Source organism: Vulpes vulpes, chromosome 1, assembly GCF_048418805.1.
Source record: "Vulpes vulpes isolate BD-2025 chromosome 1, VulVul3, whole genome shotgun sequence".
Classification (NCBI taxonomy): Eukaryota; Metazoa; Chordata; class Mammalia; order Carnivora; family Canidae; genus Vulpes; species Vulpes vulpes.
In genome coordinates, this window is record NC_132780.1 from 83,835,046 (window position 1) to 83,856,522 (window position 21,477).

Sequence of the window (21,477 nt, forward strand, 5' to 3'; positions counted from 1 at the left end):
AATTAATTCTTCTGTGAAAGTAGTGAAGGGTTTCCTTCAAAATTGAAAGAAGTTGTTAAAACTGCATGAATAGAGCTTATGGAGAGGAGTAAAGGGGAGTTACATGGATCTGAAGATCTTCCCAGAATTTCTCAAATCATACATAAGTGTTAGTGACTTTTATAGTCTTTCAGGGCAAAAACAAATAAAACAGGGATATTCTGGGCTTCCCTCGAAATATGTGAACTTGGGGACACCAGGCAAATCCTTGGAGCCTGTGGGCTTTCCAGAGCACAGCTTGAATTCTCCACCTGTTGGTATAGTCCAAGACTACTTACTCCACAAAAACCTTGAGCGTGCTTATCTTACATAAGGCTAGAAAGTCCTTTGTTGAACAAATATCTAAAATTATTCAGTACCTAAAGAAGCCTCTTCTAAGGAAGAATCGAGTAACTCCAAATCCAAAACCAGAGCACGAAATGCAAATTTAAAGTTGGGAGGAGGTTTTGTAATTTGAACTTTTTTCAATAAGCGCCATAAAGAAATGTGAAAAACCTGAAAAAGATAAAATACATTAGTACATTTTTTAAACCAAGAAAACAACGTTACCTGGCCAAAGAAGCTCTAAAGAACTTTAGATACTCTAAAAATAAAAATACATATTTCTCAGATGCATGATATAACAGAAGACCTCAAAGTCTCACTCACCCAGCAGGAGACCAGAATTATTTCTCATCTTCCTATTTCTAAATTAATAAAAGTTAACCACTACAACAATGCTTATAATATATTCTCAATCAGAATATAACTGGTTGAAGAGATAGAGTGAGATGAAAAATATGGCTTTATGCTAAAGCAAATTAAATTCTTTATTTCATTGGTTCTAAAATGCCATCCACCATAAAACACACTATTGTCTCATGTGTTACCAAAAAGAAAATACACTATTTAGACTTTTTTTTATCACTTTCTTATTTTCATCTATGAGTATTTACTTCCCACTGAAAAAGCTCTTTGGGGTTTATTTAGGCAGAGCTTTTTCATCATACAACACACTTAAACATACATGAAAAAATAAAATAAGCTACATAAGCTGGTTAAGTATTCTGAAAACATTCATATTCAAACTCTTACTCTTGCAAATCACTTTCTGAAAAGACTTAATATCTGTATTTTCCTATATAATTTTGTCATTTGTGTTGTCAAGCTTTGAAGATGCATCATGGCCTGAAGTGTGCTCTTTCATCCCTGGGGTGCTGCTCAAGCCACCACCCCTATTCAGTAGGTGCTGGTGCTGGCTCATTCCTGATCCTACCAAAGAGGACACATGAAAGGTTCTTAGACTAGAACCAGAACACATATTCCTTATTCCAAGTTTTTTCATGGTTTTTATCTTGAAACACTGAGGGATTCCATTTATCCAGTCATACCGCTAAAATAATGACCAAGTCTCAGCACATTGCTGCTATCTTACTTTTAGTTATTTATTTGTCCACAGGGAGTAATGTGCTTGGTGGATGATGTAAGGTGCCAGGGGCATCACTTAAGGTGATTTTTAACCAGGTACTTGCTCTTCTTCTCTCTGTCCCTGTGCCCTGGTGGGGATAGGGTGGTGTCAGCCCAGTGTAGGGAAAATCCCCGTCCTTTCATGTTTGAGAGGCTCTATAATGTCATTTAATTCTCTCCCACAAGGACTGGGCATTTGTCAAACTATATACATATTTCTTTTGACGCAGTGACAATACGAACCCTATGAACAAGTCCATGTGTGTGCAGAGAATCCTGAAGGCCACCTGGCCAACAATGATTGTAAAGAATCACCAATTAAAAGACACACTCTGACTTCCTTCTGATGTTAAAGTGTGAAAACAAATGTGCATCCTAGAATGGTGAAATCCAGTGCCCTTCAAAGGCATATGACCATTGTACTTCCTGCTTAGTGCACATCTTCTGACTATTCCTCACCCCTCCCCATATGTTTAGAGACAGGGACCTAATCTCATAATCTATATTTGTAACTGCCCCATTAGCTAACAATGGTGAGTAAAACTGCAAGCAACCACCTAACCCAAGCTGAGCAAATCATTACTTTGGTTGAATAACTTGAAATCAGGATCAAGAATTTCTAAACCGGCCTCATATGGGAAATTGATATGTCAGGAGTCAGTTTTTCCATGATATGAACTTAGGAGTCTACAAGGAGAAAAAGAAAATGAAGAAGATAAGTTCTAAGGGCTGTTTATCCCCTCTTTGAAGTTCCTCACTGAGTCATTCCTATCTTTAGGTGTCAAGATTTCCCTATATCCTTACAATAAATTAACACATCCAGCTCCTTGTTATGACTTTAATCAGTTAGATGTGTTTTCTGTGACATGTTAGTAAAATGTTTCAACATCTAAGATAAAAATAAGAAAAAACATGAATACGTTAATTTTCCTACTCTGTTACATTTAAGTGCTCAGAGTCCTTGATCATGTTGATGTTACATCACTCTGGGTTACATGTGACTGTTGATGACAGCAGTGAACTCAGACCTGTGAGCAGAAAGGGGCCATTACTCTGACTTCCTGATTAACACACATGCATGCTAGAGAGTGGGTACTAATCCCTGCAACAGATGCATGGATTCACCACATCAGTGGAGATTTTAGGGATCCAGAGGACTAGGCATGCTGGGATATCCTCTCAAATGTAAAGGATAAGACACTGAAACTAAAAAAAAAGACCAATACTTAATAGTCCTCCCTGGAGTTGGTGATAGTATATTCTGCTTTGGGGAATATTATTCTAATGCATTTATTGAGTGACTTAGAAGGCCATCAGCTTTAAGTGGGATCCAAAGCAAGGGAAAGATCTGTAAGAGATTTGAGCATCCCAGGAAACAAAAAAAGATCACCTGGTCCAATTCTGTTGTAAACATGCTAATGAAAGAGCTCCAAGAAAACACACTAATGTTATTTTCTAGTGAAAGAATCCTTATCTATGGGATATTTATAGTATGCTGCACTGGATCCATCTGGATTTATGACAAATTTGGAATCTATCAATGTATGGGATGTAGCTCTGAAGAAATGTCACATAACTATGTAATATAAAAGTATAGGGCAGCCCAGGTGGCTCAGCAGTTTAGTGCCTGCCTTCAGCTCAGGGCGTGATCCTGGAGACCTGGGATCAAGTCCCACATCAGGCTCCTACATGGAGCCTGCTTCTCCCTCTGCCTGTGTCTCTGCCTCTCTCTCTGTGTGTCTCTCATGAAAAAATAAATAAAATCTTTTTTTAAAAAGTATAAAAATATTTAAAAATATAAACGTATTTCACGGCCAAAATAGCTCCTTTTTATGCAATGCACAAAGGTACCTTAAATATTAGATCTGGCCTAGGGACAACAGACTCATGCATAAGTAAACAGAGTGGCAAGGACAGGAATTATGAAGGGTTCCAATAGTTTGGGCTCTTTCACCCAGGTTTAGCTGTCAGTAGCAGAAACTTTAATATGATATCATCCTCTGGGGATTCCAGTCAGCCACTTGGTGGCAAGTTTATGTTGGTGGGCTTCTTTCAAGGAGGGGTAGTGATTTGCCCTCACTAGCATTGACACATACCTCAAGTACAAGTTTGCTTTCTCTTTCCTTGATGCCTCTGCCAGCATCATTATCCAAGGGATTACAGAAAAATCTGATTTACAAACATCATATTCAGCCTAACACTCCCTTGGACCAAGGGTCGCATTATACAGAAAAGATTTAACCACTGGAGAATGTCTGGGATCCAATGGTCCTAATATATACCATAGAAACAATTGATAAAGGGGTACCTGGGTGGTTCAGTCAGTTAAGTATTTGCCTTTGGATCATGTCATGATCCCAGGGTCCTAGGATTGAGCCTGCATCAGACTCCCTGCTCAGTGGGGAATCTACTTCTCCCTCTGCCCCTTCCCATGCTTGTGCTTGTCCTTTCTCTCTCTCTCTGTCTCTCTCTCTCTCTTAAGTAAGTAAATAAAATCTTTTTTAAAAAAGGAGGGGGGGGGGTTGATGTGTGGGTAGCTTAGTGGTGAGTGTCTGCCCTCAGTTCAGGGCATGATCCCACATCCAGGGATCAAGTCCCACATCAGGCTCCCTGCGTGGAGCCTGCTTCTCCCTCTGCCTGTGTCTCTGCCTCTCTCTGTGTGTCTTTCATGAATAAATAAATAAAATATTTTTTAAAAACTTAAAAAAATAATTGCTAGAATTCCTGGTAAATTGGAATGGCATATAAAATCCTCACTTAAGAGACCAACCTGAAGATGACACCTGACAGAACTGATTCAAAAATTGGAAGTAGGATGGATATCTCTCACCATTATTTCCAGTGGTCCATTTGCAATAATCAGTGTTCTCTGTCCCAAAAGGTAGTTTGCTAAATTGGAGGACCTAATTCCTGGGGATGGATGTCAAGGAATGTTTCCATCTGGGAACACAGTATGATTTACAATAAACCTAAGTTATGATATATCCCTGGTTGCTTTGAGCTCCTCATTCTGGTATACAAATAGGGAAAAAAAAGACACTAATATAATTGGTGTGAGGGGAGAATTTACCCTGATTGTCATGAGGTACTAGGGTTTCTGCTGCATGATGGGACAGGAAGAATCATGCCTGAATTTGCTGAGACACTTCTTGGTGCTTCAGCAGTGAATGATTAATCACAGCCTAGAAAGAGTAAGGCAATCAAGGTCTTGTGCTCATCAGGATTGAAGGTTTAGGTCACCCACCAGGCAACAAGAACAGCTGAAGCTTTGGTTGGAAGAAGGGGAAATCTAAAATGGCTGGTAGAGGAGAGAGATGTTGAATACCAGCTATGGCCTGAGCGCCAGCTGTAGCAGTTGAGACAGAGCCTTCTTGTCATATGATGATTTAATTATTTGCTTATTTTTAGAGCTTGTGAACACCACCTTAAGCTATCTAGAGCCCTCACCTTAAAGAATGGATAACAGAGTTCACTTAAGGGAGGCAATCAGATTGGTTGAAGAATAAATCATGGCAGGTATTTCTTGTAGATTACTCATGCTCTAGGTGAGCAGTTCTCAACTGGGAGTGATTTGTGTCTCCGGTAGGGTTGCCAGATAAAATACAAGATACTATAAGGGCAAATACAAATTTCAAAAGCAAGGCTTAGTTCTCTCTATGGAAAATAAAGGAAGAGACACTTTCTCTCCCCTTTTCTTAGATATCACTTTAGAAAACTTGCAATTCAAGTTCTTTCTCCTTCTCTTTGAAGTGTATGTAAGTCTTTTTAATGGCTAAGTTCTGGGGATTACCTAATATAAGATATATATATTTTTTTCAAACAGAAAGTATCCTTCTAGGAACATCATAACTTGAACATGCTTACCCTGAAGTGCTGTGCAGTTAGTTCTTTATTCTGGAGGGGTATAGGGTAGTGAGCTGTTTGTAAATCCTTCAGAGCCACAGACAGTTTACCCTTATCTCTGAAGTTAACAATCGCATTTCCAACAGCTTTCAAAATTGTTAAAGACTGCTCTGTAAATCGGTAGCTCTCCTGTGAAGACAAAACATAGCAGCCAGATTCACTTTTTTAAAAATTTAAGTGTAATTAAGCTTACAAAAATTTAATTTCTGTTAATATATTAAACTTCTATACAGTTGATTCAATAGTTCTTTATGAAGTGTTTGCTTGATCAAGGCATTTTGCTAGGGGCTGTGATCTCAACAATATAAAACAAGGGATATGATTCCTGCTGCAGTGGAAACACATGGGAAGAACACCTAGTTCACACTGGGAGCCAGGGGAAATTCCTCTACAGTATGAATACCCAGACTTAGTTCTGAAGGGTGTCTAGGAATTAGTCTGACAAAAGTCAGTAGGAGTGGAGAGCTGATAGTGAAGAGTTCAGGGAGACAATGCTAAAGATTACAAAGACAAGAAGGTGAACTGGCTCCCTCCTGCTTCTGGGACTGCTATTGACTCTGAGGAAACAATAAAAGCAAAAAAGGAGACAGGGATATCGAAAACAGTATGGAAGTTCCTCAAAAAATATAAAACAGAGCTATCATCTAATCTAGCAATCTTAATTTTGGGTATATAGCCAAAGGAAATGAAAATAGGACATTAGAGATAGCTGTACCCCCATATTCATTGCAGGATTATACTCATTAGCCAGGACATGGGAACAACCTAAGTATCCACCAGTGGATGAATGGATAAAGAAGTTGTAGTGTGTATGTATGTATGTGTGTATATATTGAATATATAAATATATATACATAATGTATATATATATATACATGCATACATACACACACAATGGAATATTATTTAACCATGAGAAGAAAGGAAGTCCTACCATTTGTGACAATATAGATGGATGGACTTTGAAGGCATTAAGTAAAATAAACCAGACAGAGAAAAACAAGTATTGCATGATATCATTTATATGTGGAATATTTAAAAGCAAACACATAAACAAACTCAAAAACAAATAGAATGGTTGTCAGGGACTTGGGAGTGGGAAAAATAAGGAAAGGTTAGTGAAAAGATATACACCTTCAACAATAAGATGAATAAGGTCTGAAGATCTAAATGTAAACCATAGTGACTATAGTTGATAGCATTGTATTGTATAGTTGATGTTTGTTAAGGGAATAGAACTCAAATGTTACCAAAAAAATGCTGTCACCAAGAAAGAAAAAAGGTAAGTATGTGAGGTGATGGTTATGTTAATTATTAATAACTAGATGGTAGGGATCCTTTTACAATATTTATGTATATCAAATCACTACAATGTCCAGTTTATATAACTTACAATTTAATTTGCCTACTTTACCTCAATAAAACTGGTGAAAAAAAGAAACTGGATATCAAATTGCAAATCTGTAGGTCAAAACCAAAAAGAGAGTCAGTGGGGGGTGGTGGGGAGAAAGAGAGAGAGGGGGAGAAAAAGAACCCTGAGGAATTTGTAGGTTATTTTGGTTGGTGTGTGGTAGGTAATTAATGGATAGAGGAGGGGCTTCCCAGAGCAGAGGGTGCTTTGAGACAGCATTTAAGAGGGTGAAGTCGGAGCAAAACTTTGTAAAACTGTTTTTGCTCCTTTCCTAGGGAGCACCATGGAGTCATCATTGCTCCTTGGTTCCCTGCAGAAATTTTGAGGAATGGCCCAGCAGCTATGTGTAAATAGTACAGATTCCCTGCTGAGGTCAGCTAATGAAGACAGATGCCCTTGCCCCCTTAATGCATTTATCATTCTATGACCTTCTTCTCAACCTCCCAAAGCCTAGAAAAAGCCTCTCTCAATGGTGTTTCTCTCTGAGGTGAAACCATGACCAGAAACGTTGTCTGGTCAAGCAGCAACTCTGAAAGTGATCATGTACAGCTCTGAGGAGCTTGAGTCTCTCTGCTCTTGGACTAGTTTGTCTCCTCTTGCTTCTTCATTAGGACTGAAGAATAATAGGGTCTGACTTTCAGCCTCAAGAATTTTTTTCAAGATTTTATTTATTTATTCTTGAAAGAGAGAGAGAGAGAGAGGCAGAGACATAGGCAGAGTGAAAAGTAGGCTCCCTGCAGGGAGCCCCATGCAAAACTCAATCCCAAAACCCTGGGATTACGACCTGAGCCAAAGGCAGACTCTCAACCACTGAGTTACCCCTGCACCCCAGCCTCAATCATTTTTACAAGATGGAGGAATTGATAACCCCAGGGAAAGATGAGTTCACAGACCAAAATAAGTAGACACCTATGAAGTCAAGTCACCTAAAGAAAGAAGCAAACTGGATAATCCATACTACCTAAAGCAGAATTATTTTTTTAAAGAAAATGAAGAAAAGATAAAACAAGAATTTAAAATAATCAGGATAAATATAATTAAGGGAATAAGAGACATGTACTTATAAGGTGGGCTTACTGATCTTCCTTCTATTGAGCAGTAGGGAGAGGACTGGTGAGAAACAGCACAGCAGAGAGGAGGCAGTCATGGGGAATCCTGCACAACCACTGCCTGATGAGGCAAGAATCCGTGACTGAGCATTTCTGGGCCACAGCAACATTAGCATAAGAGAGCTGTTCCTTGAGCCATCTTGTTGCTATATTAACCCAGAGATTTACTGACTGGCTAAGAGGATCCTGCCTTATTAATACGAGGCTGTGCTACATGGAGATGGGTTTGGAGGAGGGTGTAAAACTGAACTGTGTAGTGGGAATGCCCCATGCAAATTGGCCTCCAAAAAGGCAGAGGCCCACATATCTAAAGAAGATGTCTTGGGGATGACATCTAAAACCAAGACAGGGCCTCAGGGGAGATGCTGGGACTATTTACCTTGCTTCTTCCTTCAGACCCTGTCAGAACAGAGGACCAAGAGACACTAAGAAGAGGCCAAGAGAAGAGGAGATAAACAAGAATGACAGAATTTTCCATGGATCCTCTTTCCCTGAATCCCAAACACTCCAAATTCCTTAGGACAAGGAAGGGGTAAAAGGAGCATATGATACCACATTTTAAACTGTAATGAAAAGGACTGTACTGATCCTCTAGTCCCAAAGACCAATATGCTAGGAGACTTAACTGAGATTCTAACAGATGTGAAAGGGGATTCCACAGAGCAGAGGCAGTTGTTGGAGAAAAACTAAATTTATTTTATTTGTATCCCTGCAGAGTTTAACTTATTTATTGTACATGTCACTTGGGGGAATTTCTTATAGGATACTTATAGAATTTCTTATAGAAAACTTACTAGTTTTAAAAAGTAAAAACATGGACAAGTTGAATAAAAAACAGGAATATGACTTAGATCAAAATCTGAAAATAAAAAAAAATCTTTGAAAATAAGGCACATATAAAAAAATCACAGTTGCTTGCATACTTACTGGCTCAAAGTTGGGTAGTACGACATCTTCATCTCCAATGACAAAAGTCACCATGCTGCAGAGGTGTATGGAATGCCCTATGGGGGAGTATGCGGTGAAAAGCAGCATATGTCTCCTAAAGACAATGGAAAATATATGAGGACCAATGGGCACCTTTGTTGTAGTCCTTGCCTCTATTAGTTGTTCGGTGACAATTTATGCTCAAAAGAAGTCAAAGGTTAGTGAGAGTTGAATTCTTTAACACAGACAGGATAAAGACCTTTGAATTAGCACTCTGAAAGAATCATCAGAGATCATGGAATATTATGGTATTACTTATATAGGACATAAAATGGTTACACTGAATGACAAACTTACACATGCTGAAGGTATCTTCCCATACACTGCAGTCACATTGCAGGAGACTAAGTCCCGATTTTTCCCTAACAACAATAATTCATGGCACTACAGGGCTTTATAGATTTCAGTCATTTCATAGTCACTTCCTCACAAATGCATAATTTTATGTATGTTGTTTGTGTCTCTTCTATCAGGTTGTGGTATCATTTAGAGCAGGGACACTCATTTCCCCTCAGTTACATAGCACTTAGCATATGTTCAAAACAAAACATTCAGTGCTGATAGGTTAGATACTGTGGGGAAACACGTAGATAGAAAGATATATATAGGGGATCCCTGTGTGGTGCAGCGATTTAGCGCCTGCCTTTGGCCCAGGGCACGATCCTGGAGACCCGGGATCGAATCCCACGTCGGGCTCCCGGTGCATGCAGCCTGCTTCTCCCTCTGCCTGTGTCTCTGCCTCTCTCTCTCTCTCTCTCTGTGTGTGTGTGTGTGTGTGTGTGACTATCATAAATAGATAAAAGAAAAGATAGATATATATAGATATATATCTTTATTATTCCCTGTTCTTGGTTGTCTTGATGGAGGGGGTACTCAAAATAATGACTTCTGGATAATCTCTCTATGCCAGAGTTTTTTAGGGTAGATGTGAGAAATATGTTTTTTTTGATGTGAGAAATATTGAAGAAGTTCTACGATTTAATGTTTTCTAGGAATACTGGATGCTTGCCACACATTATTTCAGCCTTTGATTTTGGTGTGGGCTTTCCTTTTTCTTTAAGAGCCATAGCTTTTCATTGATTACATAGGAATAACATGATTGGTCTTGGGGAATCCAGCAAAAATATTTATTTCATCTGAAATAGGAGGTACTATTTTGAATTTTATTTGTTAAAATCAAAAAAACTTTTTGATTATGCATATTTTCTTTAAAATGAAAAACATGATCTGCTTAGCCAAGTTAATCTTAATTAAAAATAAATCTACAGGTAAGATTAAAAACAAACCACAGGTTAAAAAATAGAAACCATAGGGGAAAAAATGCTATGTTTCTCCATTTGTTTTTAAATATCATAGTGCTTGCCAAGGAATATAAGATTTACAAGAAAACAAAAAGATTGTTTAATAAATTAATTTTAGGCAATGCTGATTTATTTTATTTTATTTTTTAAAGATTTTATTTATTTATTCATGAAAGACATAGAGAGAGAGGCATGCAGGGAGCCTGACGTAGGACTCGATCCCGGGACTCCAGGATTACGCCCTGGGTGTAAGGCTGGCACTAAACCACTGAGCCACCCAGGGATTCCCAGCAATGCTGATTTAAACCATATTCTTTCATAAGAAATTATCGAACTTTGACAATTATGAATCTCCCGAAAGAAGATTCACTGAACAGCATTTCTTCAATGTATTTGTTCATAGAATTATTTTTCTGAAGAATCTTAATAACAGATCTGTTTCTTACAAAATCACTTTAGGAGACAACATCTTAGATCCCATATTGTATGTAGTAGCCAATGGTTTACAAGGCTTCAAAAAATTCTTCATATGGGAAAAATAAAGTCACTCCGTACCCAACAGGCAGGCGAACCACTGTAGCCTTGGTAGCATATGTATGAATCTTCCTAACAAGTTCCCGTGGTTTCAGAGATTTCCAAGAAACTGATTCAGCTGTAAGCAATCCAGGCTCTATGTGGGGGCTGTCTTTTGTTAAAGCTAGGAAGAGGGAAAAATGTTAAAATTTAACTTTGAAAGTTTAGCTGGCCTTCACAACATTTTAGTAATGATAATAATAGTATCAGGAATTAGAGGTTTTCTGAAAATATTCGTAAAACCTGGAGAAAATACTCTGGGTAAATAATCATTGGGAATAATACTGAAGTGAGACTCAGGTCTTCCTCTCTGTCCTATTTTCCTCCTCAGAATAATCCCTCACATAAAGAAACAACGAACAGAAGAGTTAGTAAGAGGACAGACAAGACTGTCTCATAGGAGTAACCCATCACTTTAATCATCTGAGCACAAATCACAATGCCCCTCTAGATGCAGTTTTAAGGAAGAAAAGCACCACACATGGGATAATAGATTTTCCTAAGATAGTGACAAAGCAATGTGGAAATATCCCATTGTTTAATCTACGTTTTTACTTTTAACTCTCAGCTCTATGTGTAGAAATAGCAAATAATGAACAAAAATTTAATTTTAACATTATATGTTCCTCTTAAAATGAATAAAGAACATAGACTATTCTTCATCAGTAGCTAAGACCAAAACACTTTTTAAATTAAAAAAAATTTTGAGACAAAACTGACACGTTATTGTATTAATTTTAGGTGTACCATATAATGATTTGGTATTTGCATATATTTTGAAATGATTACCATGAAAATTCAGTTAACACCCATTACTACACACAATTACAATTTTTTTCTTTTAATGAAAATCTTTAAGATTTACTCTCTTAGCCACTTTCAAATATACAATACAGTGTCATTAACTATAGTGACTCTGGTGTACATTACAGCTTCAGGAATTATTTTACCTTATATTTTTACCCTACTTCCAGATAACACTCGAGCTGAGGATATAAGGGCACAACATGACTTGAAACATCTCTACGCACATAGAATTTCAATGTTTTAGGACATGCTATGGCTTAGGAGTTATTAGTATATATACTAAGCTTACACCATTAAGTTTGGCAAGTTTACTCAACAAATATTTATTGTCTACTACTATACACTAGACACCATTCAAAACATTGGCTATAACTGGGTGGAAAATCATAGTCCCTGTGATCAAAGTTGGTAGTACAATTATTAGTAAGCATTCAGCAAATATTTATGGTACCTCCACAGTGCCAAGTAATATAAATTTGAATTATAGATAATTTGATTTTGCTGTTTACGCTTTGCTTTTTCTATAAGAGCCATAGCTTTTCTTTGATCATGTAGGATAAACATGATTGATCTTGGGAAATCCAGTAAAAATATTTATTTCATCTAAAATAGGAGGTAATATTTTGAATTTTATTTACCAAAAATAAAGAAAACTTTTCAATTATGCATATTTTTTAAGATTTTATTTATTTATTCATGAGAGACACACAGAGAGAGAGAGGCAGAGACACAGGCAGAGGGAGAAGCAGGCTCCATGCAGGGAGCCCGATGTGGGACTTGATACCGGGTCTCCAGGATCACACCCTGGGATGAAGGTGGCCTAAGCTGGTGAGTCACCCGGGCTACCCCATATTTTCTTTAAAATGGATAATGTGATCTGTTTAGCCAAGTTTATCTTAATTAAAAATAAAACTACAGGTAAGATTAAAAACAAACCATAGGTAAAACTATAGACTGATAAGAAAAAAAAATGTTTCTTGATCTGTTTTTAAATAAACAGATTTAACTTTAACAAAACAGGACAGAGAATGGTGTTTTATGCATATGTACAAGGGGCTGGTCTCAGAGAGAAACAAGAACAGTCCATCCATGAGAGCAAGAGGGAAGGTGACTAGAATTGTGAAGAGCTCCTTAGGGGAAGATGAGGTGGGTCATTCCTGATTTTTGTCTATCTGTCCAGTGAAGATAGCAGTAAGGTCATCCCCTGAAAATGCAAGAGGATGAGAGCAACGGTTGGGGAAATCTGGAGGTTTGAGATAGTCATCCATGAGGACAAGAGTGGGCAGTGCATGAACCAGGGAACCATGTGCGTGGCCATACTTAGGGGCCCCTTTGAAATGTGTAGCCCTCAGTTGAAAGTGGGGCTAGCTGACAGGATTATTTTTCCTCCAGTTGCATTCAGCTACTCTGATGCACACAGGTAAGGTGTATGTATGCACAGGTAAGAAAGAGTGTATGTTTTTCAATAAATTTTAAAAGACCCAAGAATGATGACGTATAGAGGTAGAAAGAAACACAGAGAGACTAGTCATGACAGAGACATAAACACAGGACTGAAACAAGGAGAGGCAGAGGTGGCAAGAGGGAGCATCACCAATGATATCTGAGGAGCAAGAGCATCATAGAAGGTGGTATAAGGGTGACTCTTGTAGAGACTCTGGAGAGGAAATAGTTTTCTTCATCCAGAGCTTTAAAATCTTGTATTTCAAAAAAAAAAAAAAAAATCTTGTATTTCCCCTAGACTGAATGAAAGTAAGCTGGGCTTAAGACTATAATTTTCTCATATCTCACTTACCTCCAGATTCTCCCCATCGTACCAATGCAGAAAAGGAAACCAGTAGTTCAATAGGTTTTAGACTATCCACAAATAAATAGTAGGATACACGTTCATCTGAGAACTGCAAGAAATCAGGTGAATCATTGAACTTAATATTTAGTCTATCAATGCTGTATTTGCCACTTTAATAATAATACAATACCTCATTTATAGAGGACCTACTGTGCTCTAGACACCACAATAAGTACTTTACAGTTTTAATGAGATAAAGAAAATCATGCTGGGTAAATGTTGGCAATAGTCTATGGAAGCTGGGTCTATAGGATCTGTGTGAAACTGACTGCTCTGTCAGAGAGAGTCAAAACTCTTCATGAACAAAGTAAAGGAGTATGCTTGTTCCAGAAATAACAAATGGCGGATGGCTGGGCTGATGGCTGAGCAGTGCTCTGAGAATGCAGGTTCCTGATAACTTTAGCAGAGAATGGAAATGTCTAATGGGGTTGTATTAAGGTATTTTATAGGGCAGTATGTGATATAAACACTTTCTTCCCTTTTTTTACAAGATCTTCAGAAATATAGCCATTGCACATTTGTTTAAAGATTTTATTTATTTAATCGAGAGAGAGAGAGAGAGGGGCACAGGTACAGGCAGAGGGAGAAGCAGGCTCCATGCAGGGAGCCCAACGTGGGACTGTATCCTGGGTCTCCAGTATCACACCCTGGGCTGAAGGTGGCGCTAAACTGCCGAGCCACTGTGGCTGCCCTAGCCATTGCACATTAATGCACCAGACTGGATTTTTGTTTTGAAGGTGCAGGAGAGTACTGAGTAAAACCAGAACTACCCTTAAAGGACAGCCACATAAGGGTTACATGAACATGAACTCAATCCATCCTGTATGGGTACTGTTAACATCTATAATCATGGATGAAGAAACTGAAACACAAAAAGAATAAGTAATCTGTGAAAGGTCACAGAGCTTGCAAGTAGCAAAGCTGAGACTCAAAAGTAGGTCTGCCTATTTGCCAGCAACAGGGCTGGTCTTTGAAACTATTGTACTTTTATTGTCTCTCAACTGCTTGCTGCTTCAATGACTGATGGCATAGGGTAAGTGTGTTAAATTAATTTCATTGCTATTATACATTAAGAGCTTTCATATCATTTTATATAATATTTAAATAAACAATTAAAATATGATAGAAAAACCTCTAGTGATACTGTAAAAAATGCAACCTTGTTATTTAATCAAGTATGACAAGATTGCTGGAAATGCTCCAGACAACATAAATATGTTTTAAATGATTGCTTCCCCCAATATTTTCAATAGTAAGCATTTGTCATTTATCTTTTTTGTTTCCTTTTAGCTGCCACATGTTGGTTATAAAGATGGTTGTTTCAAGCACTCAAGTATTCACTCTCTAAAATTATGAAGGAAGCTGAGGGTTGCCAGCCCAGTGTGCATGCCAGAAGAGGAGTTTCTGCACAGAGCTCATCTGCTGCTATTTTTGAGAGTCTGAGAATTTGGGGACAGTATGACCCTGGAGGTCACAGGGAGGTACCCTGGTCTAGTGTCTGCACAGGGCACCTCTGGGTGTCCCCTGCCCCACCTACATACTGAGCACCAATGGAGCAGAAAGGGGTAGAGAGCATTGAAATGTGCTTTTGTCTTAGGAATAGCATGTAATTCAACAGATGCTAATTGAAATCAAATATAATGAATTTATTTGTGCTTCAGTTATTCATAAATCAAACATTTTGAATGTGAATTTATACAATGAAGCTCAGGATTGAACATAATCAGATGAATCACACTTGGAGATAAGAGGTAGCAGAATTTTGCTTATTGGCTGTGTAAGGAATTAGTAGAAGACTCTAAGAATTGATTTTGTTTTGTTTAATATAATTACGAATTTAGAAATGCTTGATAGATTTGAAGGTGTTTTCCACTGGCATGATTTAATAAAAAATTTACATAAAAGAAGGAAAAGAGAAGAGGTCATAATATATTTACCTTGAATTCTGTTTTTTGAAAGTTAAAGCAATATGAACTTGGCTTGTGAAAAATATATATGTTCCTGAAAAACATTATTTATAACAGGTTACCATTGTCATATGCAACAGACTAGTACTATATGTTAATAAGTTTCTTAGAATCAAATAATTACAGGCAGAACAAAGTAAAGACAGATGAAAAATTTTAAAAATAGTAACAACCTAGAAGAAAAGTGGTTGCCAAGGGCTGGGAGTGGGGGAAATGGGAAGACACTGGTAAATGGGTGCAAATGTCCAGTTATAAGCTGAATAAGTTCCGAGGATCTAATGTATAGCAGGGTGACTATACTTAATACTGGATTGTATCGCTGAAATTTACAAAGAGAGTAGAACTTACGTGTGTCTGCCTCCACCCTCCAAATTGGTAAATGTGTGAGGTGTTGGATGTGTTAACTCGATGGGGGGAATCTTTCACAATGTATATCATTTCATCACCATGTACATTTTAAATATCTTATAATTTTATTTATAAATTATGTCAGTTAAGCTGGGCAAAAAATAATAAAAACTGCATTGAATTAGTTGTCCAAAAGAGACAAACATGATCCCTCTCAGTGAATAAACTATCTTTATTCTGATCAACAAATAAGTGTCTGAGAGTGAGCTGAAACTGGCCTGAGATCTGGCTCTTAATATTCTGTGGACAATCAACTCACCTATTTTTCTAACATTTTTGTTTGATATTAGATCAACACCAGACTAATATTGGTTTAACTCTTTTGAATGATAGCTAAAAATTAATGGTTTACATATCCACTATAACTAATGGACACAAAATATTTATACTTACTGAAAGCATACACAAAAGTCTTCAAAATCCAACCATATTTCTTTAGAAACACTATTATTTATTGTTGCAAACTCCTCCTGTGATTTCTCCTGTGTTGCTGTTGTCTGGCTGACCAAATCTCTTTCCAAACTACATCCTTCACCCTGATGGGCTCCATCATTCAGCCCAAGTTCCATCAGTTCGTCTGTGCGTAGCAGAAAACAAAAATGTCAATTGCACCTATGTTGTTAAATAGGGAGTTCCTGAGATATGGGAAATTATAGAGCAGAGCTTGCATAGTGAAGTCTATTTTTGAAAAAAGAAAAAAAAAGTTTCCTGAGGCAATCCTTTACATGCAAGCCTCATATATGGGGAGATCCATGCAGAGACACATTTTCATACACTTGGAAGAATTTAATCCTAACTTAAATGGCATAGTGTTCAAAATTTGAAATCGCTCTCACAAATTTGCGTGCCCATTCTTTACAGATTATAAAGTTCTAGCAGAAATTAGCTAGGTTAGGTACTTAACACCTGCTCTAGGCAGACATGTTTGTATAAGAGGGAATGGCTCATGCACCAGAAGAAGGTAGAACCTTGGAGAGCTATTGCAATAAATATATTTCAAGAAGCCATTTAACTGCTCCCCACGGTTAGTGATTCTGCATTTTATCTTAGGTTGATCAAGTAATGTCATGAAGGTCTTAGAGGCTTCTTGAATTATAATGTTACATGTGCACATGCCACAAAACTCGTTTTTTTGGATTTGAGGATTAGCCAAATCTTTGTTTAGGAACTGGGGAATTGGCAATGGTTTCCATGCTTTGATCATCACATGCATGTATTAAAACACACGAACTGTACTTGTGAGCCCTTAATCAGATCATCTTTTATTTGGACTTTAAGCATGAATTTGACAAGTGAGATTATCTGATTTTTCTAGCCCAGAGTAGATTAAATTTAACACATCAGAGGAGGCCCCTGAGAGCCAAGAGAAGGGAGAGCTAAGAGCTGTCAAGAAGCAGAGGTCCCTTTGTGCTTTGATGTTTATAGAAGTCATGAGAAGATTATTAATTTACCTTTTCCAAGGATAACTTGTGAAAGAATATTACTCTGTGAAGTGAAAGGAACACATTAAGAAACCATTTATAAATTCAGCAAAATATGTTAACTATCTAAAGCACCAATGTTTTTAAGAGTCAATACTTTCTTTTAATCATTGAAGAAACAGATTTCTGCAAATAGTTACTAAAACATGATAAAGCAGAAACTTTGTTTTTAACCTTAAAGTTCAATGATGTGAATTTAATTAAATAATTGGCTTAGGGTTTAAAGTTGTGACATTAAAACATTAGAACATGAAAGTTTATTAAATGATTGAGTCTTAAAAGTTAAACTAAAACAATAGTATCCTTAAGTAGTTATTCTGCTTGGTCTGAAGCACTCGGCATTGTTATGGACTGAATATAATGAGATTATAATTAGCAAGTAATCTACGGAATCTAGAAAGGTGGATTTCAAATTATAAAAATGGTTCTTCCAAATTTTAACGGGGAAATTAAGTTGATTTTGCTTTGTGCAACTCTGCTTTCTCTGGAACACAATTAAAATATGTGTAAAAGTAAAAAGTACAAACTCATACAGACAAATGATTAATGATAGCAACAATATTTTGGGTGATGTAAAGGCAGGTGATAACAGAGCAAAGCTAACTGAGAAGCAAGTGAGAAGCAAGCCCATCCATGACTTAGGGCCCCAGAAATAATTAGCAGGCATCTGAGAAGAAGAGAATGATACATGGACCCATATCAAAATATAGGAATGATTAAGGAACAGATAAATCCCTACTTTGCCCTAATCCTTTGGTTTAGCATCTAGCCTTCTTCTGCCTAAACAGGACACTAGAAATTGCTTCATGAGGAGAAATTAAATGAAAAATCTCCAGATCTGGGTTCACAGGTACCGTGGGAAACAGAAAAAGCTACTATGCAGAGAGGAGAGGAATTAAGTGAAAGTCCACATGCTAAACTTTGAGACTTTCAGCTCCTCTGTGCTGCTTGGCTTCTGTAACACTGATGGATAAATGTATACCAAAATCTGTGACCCATTCTACCCCAGAAGGGAGATTAGAGGACTCCTAACTAGAGAAACTGACCAAAGCCAGGGAAAAACCTCAAGGAATCTACATTTGGAGCTAATCCCACCCTCAGATGAAGCTCATTTATCCCCAATTATCCTAAATTAATTATCCTGCCAGCTGACAAGCTTATCATTTCTATAAAGCCACTTCCAATCAGCAGCTCTTTAATGCCATGAATTCCTTAGATATATATGTGTAACAAAGTATCACCAGACAATGAAGGATGGAGTCTTAATGAGAGCTCTTAGAAACTAAAAATAGGAAAGTGAAATAAACTCAACAGAAAGTCTGGATGACAAAGTTGACACAAAAGACAAAGATATTAAATCTATAAATCTTTTAAAAGAAAACATTGGAGAAAGCTTCATGACTTTGGATTTGGCAGTGATTGGTTGGATATGACACTAAACAACAACAACAAATGTAAAAATAGATAAATTGGACTACATCAAAATAAAAAAATTCTGTGCATCAAAGGACAAATCGATACAGTGAAAATGCCACCTACAGAATAGGAGAAAATATTTGTAAATCATGTATCTGATAAAAGGGTAGCATCAATAATAGGAACAACAAAAACCAAATAAACCAATTTAAAAATGTGCAAAGGTCTTAGATATTTATCCAAAGAAGATACACAGGTGACCAACAAGCATATGAAAAGATGCTCAACATCACTAATCATTAGGGACATGAAGATCAAAAGTATAATGAGATATAATTTCATACCCGTTACGATGGCTACTCTTATAAAATAAAAGCAGGAGTTAATGTTGGTGAGGATATGGAGAAATTGGAAGTCTTGTGCAGTTTAGTGAGAACATAAAATGAAAAACAGCATGGTAGCTCCTGAAAAATTAAAGTACATTTACCATGTGATCCAACAATTCCACATGTGGATATAAACACAACAGAATTGAAAGCAGTATCTCAAGGAGATATTTGTACACCTGTGGTTATATCAGCATTATTCAACAAACATCCATTGCTGGATGAATGAATAAACAAAATGTGAAGGATAGATAGATAGATAGATAGATAGATAGATAGATAGATGATACATAGATAGAGGAATTTATTTCCTTTAAGGCTGAATAATATTATGAATATATTATTATGAATATATAATATTCATATAGTATACAGTATAATATATTATGCATATGATTCAGCCTTAAAGGAAGAAATTCTGACACACACTTCAATATGGGATGAACTGTGAGAACATTATACTAAGTAAAATAAGTCAGTCACAAAAATACACAAAAATACTGTAGATTCCATTTACACAAAGTATCTAGAGTAGTCAAATTCATAGAGACAACAGTGGGATGGTGATTCTAAGGGACTAAGAAAGGGGGAATAGGCAACTCTTTATTGAGCATAGAGTTTTAGTTTTGTAAAATGAAATAAGATCTGGAGATTGGTTGCCTGACAATGTGAATGTACTTAAAATTGTACTGAGAAGAAGGAATTCTCCAGGAAACAGAATTAAGAAAAATCATCCAAAACTGAAGAAATCCTTCAGGAAAGAGTATTAAGAGAAATTACCAGAACTGAACAACATGAGTTTCCAGGTTGAGTGGGCTCATGGAACACTCAGCAAAGTTAAGATTCATGCCAAGGCCAACCACTGCAAAGTTTATTCTAAGAATGAAAAGAAGGTCCTAAACATTTTCAAGACAACAAAGTCACATATAAATGATTAAGAATCCCAATGTTATCTGTATTCTCAAGAGCAATGCTTACATGCTGTCCATAAATATTGTAGAATGATACCAAGATCAAAATAATCTACAAATTTGAGGTGCCTAAGTAGCTCAGTTGGTTAGGCATCCAACTCTTGATATTGGCTCAGATGGTGAGATTGAGCCCCACATTGGGCTCCACACTGTGCATGGAGCTTGTTTAGGATTCTCTCTCCCTCTCCCTCTGCTCCTCCCCTAACTCTTAAAAAAAAAAAAAAGATAATTTACAAACTCATCACCTAACATAGTTAACCTATTCTACTTTGTGTGTGTGTGTGTGTGTGTGTGTGTGTGTGTGTGTGGTGATATTCCGTAAAATTTTAAAAAAGAAGAAAAAAAGGAAAGCAATGCTTGAAGTTAGAACAAGGGGTTAAGGAAGAACTTCAAAATTCTGAAAGAAATGACTTCTGAACTAGAATCTATATCCCACCAAAATATAAATCAGGTGGAAGGTGGATTATAGACTACTACAAGCATATAAATTCTCATTATTTCCACTTTCTACACATCTTTTCTCCAGAAGTTTTGGAAAATACACCTCTTGAAAATTAGGTTATAATCTAGAAGAAGAACATAGTTTTCAGGAAATAAGATATCCATCAGGGAGAGACAAAAGAAAGTCTCAAGATGACAGATATAAGGTTGCATTCATTTGAACTGAAGCAAGACAGCAAAGGATTCTGGGGTGAAGGGGTTTGTCTCCAGGAACACACTGGCATTTATAGAACACCTAGTGTTTGTGTGTGCCCAACAGTCTTTAGAGGAAATTTTTTTTTTTTTTGGTTAGAGGAAATTAATTAATTTTCTTTCTTTCTTTCTTTCTTTCTTTCTTTCTTTCTTTCTTTCTCTCTCTCTTTCATATTTGGGAAGGTTTACTAATGTTTCATAGAAAAGTAATCAAATGGAAAAAATTCAGTAATTAGCTTGTACAAAGGCTGTATAAGAAATGCCTTTGTATTTGCCTCCACAGTAATAATCCTTACATAGCTAGAATATTGATTCAACAAATAAATCTGGAAGACAGAAGGAAGTGGAGATTCGCCATGGTGAGTGAGGACAGGAGTGCTAAATCCTCATCTTCTGCAATGGATAATATCTAAATTGACAGATCAAGAAGTAAAAGAACCTCATCATTCAGTAAATATGTAATGGTGTCTGCCATATGCTAGGCATATTCACCAGTGTTGAGAGAAAAACAGTGTGATGATGATAAAATCATCGTCTCTGTCTTCATAAGGCCTACTATTTACAAATAGATACAAACCAGAAGAAATACAAAAAAATAAAAGTAATTGACTCTCTAGAGGGGAAGACTAAGGCCAATATTGAGGAGGGATAAGACAGATTTATTATTTTTAATAATGTTTTTGACTTTTAAAAATGATTTCATGGAATAGCTTAAAACCAAAGAAAAAAT

General features: G+C 36.9%; 1 protein-coding gene across 2 annotated transcripts in view; it reads right to left on the minus strand.

Annotated features, from left to right (window-relative positions):
- The window catches only part of ADGB (androglobin), a 160,094-nt gene that overhangs the window by 61,752 nt on the left and 76,865 nt on the right, over positions 1-21,477 (minus strand). For both annotated transcript variants that reach the window (XM_072718990.1, XM_072718981.1), the window contains exons 14-21: positions 17,252-17,285; positions 16,194-16,377; positions 15,363-15,426; positions 13,372-13,474; positions 10,752-10,893; positions 8,836-8,950; positions 5,350-5,517; positions 399-534 (exon numbers count right to left, since the gene is read on the minus strand). In XM_072718990.1, coding sequence (XP_072575091.1) covers positions 399-534; positions 5,350-5,517; positions 8,836-8,950; positions 10,752-10,893; positions 13,372-13,474; positions 15,363-15,426; positions 16,194-16,377; positions 17,252-17,285 — 946 coding nt within the window. The remainder of the gene's footprint in view (positions 1-398; positions 535-5,349; positions 5,518-8,835; positions 8,951-10,751; positions 10,894-13,371; positions 13,475-15,362; positions 15,427-16,193; positions 16,378-17,251; positions 17,286-21,477) is intronic.